The 3,681-nt window shown below is 54.6% G+C and overlaps 1 protein-coding gene across 3 annotated transcripts in view; it reads right to left on the bottom strand.

Moving 5' to 3' along the window:
* The window catches only part of KRT78 (keratin 78, type II), a 14,844-nt gene extending 13,247 nt beyond the window's left edge, over positions 1–1,597 (bottom strand). For 2 of the 3 annotated variants that reach the window (XM_005869208.2, XM_014542097.1), the window contains exons 1-2: positions 690–1,597; positions 73–287 (exon numbers count right to left, since the gene is read on the bottom strand). In XM_005869208.2, the coding sequence (XP_005869270.1) occupies positions 73–287; positions 690–1,055 (581 nt within the window). In that variant the 5' untranslated portion in view covers positions 1,056–1,597. The remainder of the gene's footprint in view (positions 1–72; positions 288–689) is intronic. The other variant, XM_014542098.1, reaches the window with a different exon arrangement.
* Positions 1,598–3,681: the final 2,084 nt, after the last annotated feature.

The raw sequence follows: 3,681 nt of genomic DNA, 5'->3' as shown, positions 1-3,681 counted from the left end.
CCTGAGCTCACAGCTCCCATCCAGCTCTCTGAGACCCCACCCAGTTCCCATGGGGAACTTCGGTCTACCTACTTGGCCTTGTACTCCTCCTCCTGGTCCTGGCAGGACTTCAGCTCAGCATCCAGAGTCCCTCGTTGTCTCTGGAGCTCCTCCAGCCACTTCCTGAGCCGGCCCAGGTAGTCCTCGAAGAAAGACTCCAGGCCCCGAGGGCTGTCACTCACCCCCAGCTGCTGCAGCAAGTGCCACTTGGTCTCCAGGACCTTGTTCTGCTGCTCTAGGAACCGCACCTGCGCATAAGCAGAGGGTCCCTGAGGCCCCTGTGGGACTCCCTGGGCAGAGCCTCTGGAGCATGAAGCCTCAGGGACCCTGTAGTCAGTCCACCTTCCCCTGCCCCACAACCCAGCCTGGGCAGGGGCAGCCTCAAGACTCTGAGCACATCAACACGATCAGAAGGATTAACAGGGAAGGGTCTCCCCACTTCTGGCTGGCAGCTTTCTGCTGCTGAGCCCCAACCATGGGATTGCAGGGTCTCCGCATAACCAGGGAGACTCCAATTAGACCAAAGAGGGACTTCTTTGCTGCAGAGGTAGATTAGGAAAGTGGTAGACCAGACGTCCCCATCCCCAAGTCCATCGGGAACTTCCTCCTAGGGGTGCACTGAGGCAGGGCTTAGCTGAGTTGACCCTCACCTTGTCAATGAAGGAAGCAAACTGGTTGTTGAGGGTTTTGATCTCTTGGGTCTCCTGAGTCCTCACCACTTGGAACTGGGGGTCAATCTCAATCTTCAATGGGGTCAGCAGATCCTGGTTGATGGTCACTTCCTGGATGCCCCCTGGAGGGCACAGGGAAAGCCCAGGCCCACCACTCCCCACCCCAAACCGCACCCCAGGCCTTCCCCCTGACCCCCAGGCCACTCCACGGGAGCCTCCTCGGCATCCCCCGAAGGAATTGAGGCTCCTGCTGCTGAAGCTACCCCTGCTTCGGCCTCTGGAGCCAGCAGAACAGGCTGAGCGAGCACTGAAGCCCCTCTGGGCCCCGCTGGGGGAAAGAGACATGGCAGAGACTTGCAGTCACAGCAGCACACAGGCAGAGGAGAGTCAAAATGTGTGGTTCCTGCCCTGAGGCCCTGGCACAAGACTTTTATCCCCTCCCGTGCCTGGGCTGGGCCTTGGAGAGCAAGATGTTCTTGGCCTGACTGTGTCTGTCACTGTCTCCAGCTGACCTGTCTGACACACCTGGAGAATAAGTGCCCGGCACGTGCAGAGCCCCAGGAAGGAGACCCAGACCCTGAGGGAGAGCTGGGCCTGTCCCCAAGACAAGGAAGTAGCCAGAGGCCTGGACTTCAGTACTGGGGATAGGGAGCAATGACCCTGAGCAAAATCACTGAGGGTCAGTCAAGGAAGACTTCCTGGAAAAGGAGACAGGGAAGAAAGGAAAGACATTCAAGGGGGAAAAGGGTGGAGGGGGTCAGACAGAGAACCTGAATGCCTTGGAGATGTTAGACAGAGGTAAGTGAAGCCTCTCAAGGAAAAATCTACCTATAAGAGCTGGAGAAGGAAGGCACTTTGCAGCACTGAGAGGCCAGGACGTGTTACTGTCAGGGTTGACTAAAAAATACTTCAGGGTTTGGAAACGAAACCGAAAAACAGGGTGTCCAAGTCCCTCCTCTTGCCCAACCCAGCAATCATCCATGAGGCACCACCCCACTCAAACCGGGCATCTCCATCCAGGATCACGGCCAATGGAGCATGAGCCCAGCCTGTGTCCCTTCCACAAACACCCAGGGCCAGCCCCTCTCCAAGTCAAGCACCGCATTGTCAGGTGACAGATCAGAGGCACCCAGGCTAGGAAATAAAATGCGTTTAGAAACATGCTGCCTTGGGGAGCTGGGAGCAGAAACAGGAGCTTGGGGTTCCCCATGGGATAGATACTGTCTCTGCCCTGACAGTCTGCTAAGTGGAGGAACCCCAGAGCGCGTCTAACATTGAGTGGGTCTCCTCTGCTGCAGGACCCCTGGAAGGAGGCATCCAGCCCCCACCACAACCACCACCACCACCCTCACCACTGAGGCTCCTCCACTGCTGGTGAGCAGTATCAGACAGCTCTGGTTGTTTAGAAATTTCTAAAATTTCTTCTGTACATGGCTAGAGAGTTATTTCTCCCTGTTTCCCCCCCCCCACACACACACACACACACCTCCTTTTCTAGAGCCTGGTGTACTCCAGAGCTACAATACTGGAGCTTTTGCTAATGCAACTCAAAGCAAGGTCAAAGAGAGACTCAGCATAATACACACTCAAGACCAAGACATGAGGAAGTCAGTCCTAGCGGTGCAAGCCATCCCAGAGATACTCCACCCCTCCCCCAGCCAGACAAGGGGAGCAGGTCACCCTGTCCTTCAGAGGATTAGAAGCCCCTTCCTCCTTCCCCTACATGAACCTGAACCACAGATGACCTCAGGGGAATCCCAGGCCAGGCCTTCAATGGGAAGAGCAAAGGAGATCAAGGGACTGAGGAGGCAGGTGAAGAAGAGAAGAGGAGAAAAGACCCAAGTATGGGATCCAGATGCACCAGGGAGAGGGAGGCAGGCAGGAGAGGGGGCCATCTAGAAAGAGACCCTGGAACATGGGTTGAATTGTATTGAGGACCCACCTCCAAGCCCTAACCCCCAGAATCATTTTGCAGAGGCAAAGAGGGCCAGGTGCCTTTCTCCTGGGTCCCACGGATATGCCTGAGAATGATCTCCATGGACTGGACTGGACCACCCCTCCCCCGACCCTGGTATTAAAAAGGGGAAGACTGCTCAGTGGTTGAGGTCATAGTTCCATTCCCGGTTAGGGCACAAGCCCCGGTTTCGGGCTCGATCCCCAGTGGGGGGCATGCAGGAAGCAGCTGATCAATGATTCTCTCTCATCATTGCTGTTTCTATCTTTCTCTTCCTCTCCCTTCCTCGCTGAAATCAATTTTTTTTTTAAGTTGAAGACAGAGCTCACACACTTGAGATGGGACCAAATCCACCTCCTTGGAACTTCCCCATACTTGAAATATTATTGAGTATTCGAGCCCAAGTGAGCTTCAAGGTCCAATGCCCTCATTTTACACTTAAAGACTCTGAGGTCCCATTGGCTGTAGGGCGGGGTGCCGACTGTGCACCCTTGAGTAACCTAAGCGATTGCACCAGGTGACCTCTAAGCCTGCTCTGACCCAGTGCTCTGTGGTCTGAGTAACTTGCCTAAGGCCACCCACACGGCTGATGAGGCTGGATCCAGGACCCCCAGCCAGCACAGACCACTGCCCACCAAACCTTTGACCAGTACTCCACTTGTCTGTCTTGTCCACCAGTCTATCTAGTTCAGGGTCTGGCATACACTGGGCACCAGTAAGCACTTGTTTTTTAGGAGATGAGTTCTTACTCATGGAGGGACCTTCTCAAATGCCCAGGTTCTCAAATGCTGCTGTCACATGTGTTTCCCAGTAGAAAAAATTACGCAGTGATGCAGAAAAGGACCAAATTGTTTGGAGATTTGAATGCTCGGCCCCTCAGTCTGAGTTATCTGTTCCTGCACACCAGAGTACGCTAGGGATCCCAATCTATGCAGCAGCAAAGGTGCAAAGGGCTCAAACCCTGGACTTAATATTAAGCCTGGCAAATACAAAGGCTCTAATGGGTTCTATCTATGG

This window comes from Myotis brandtii, unplaced genomic scaffold, assembly GCF_000412655.1.
Source record: "Myotis brandtii unplaced genomic scaffold, ASM41265v1 scaffold29, whole genome shotgun sequence".
In the NCBI taxonomy this organism is placed as follows: domain Eukaryota; kingdom Metazoa; phylum Chordata; class Mammalia; order Chiroptera; family Vespertilionidae; genus Myotis; species Myotis brandtii.
The sequence above is the reverse complement of the archived record's forward strand: the minus strand, read 5'-3'. Positions and strand labels throughout refer to the sequence as shown.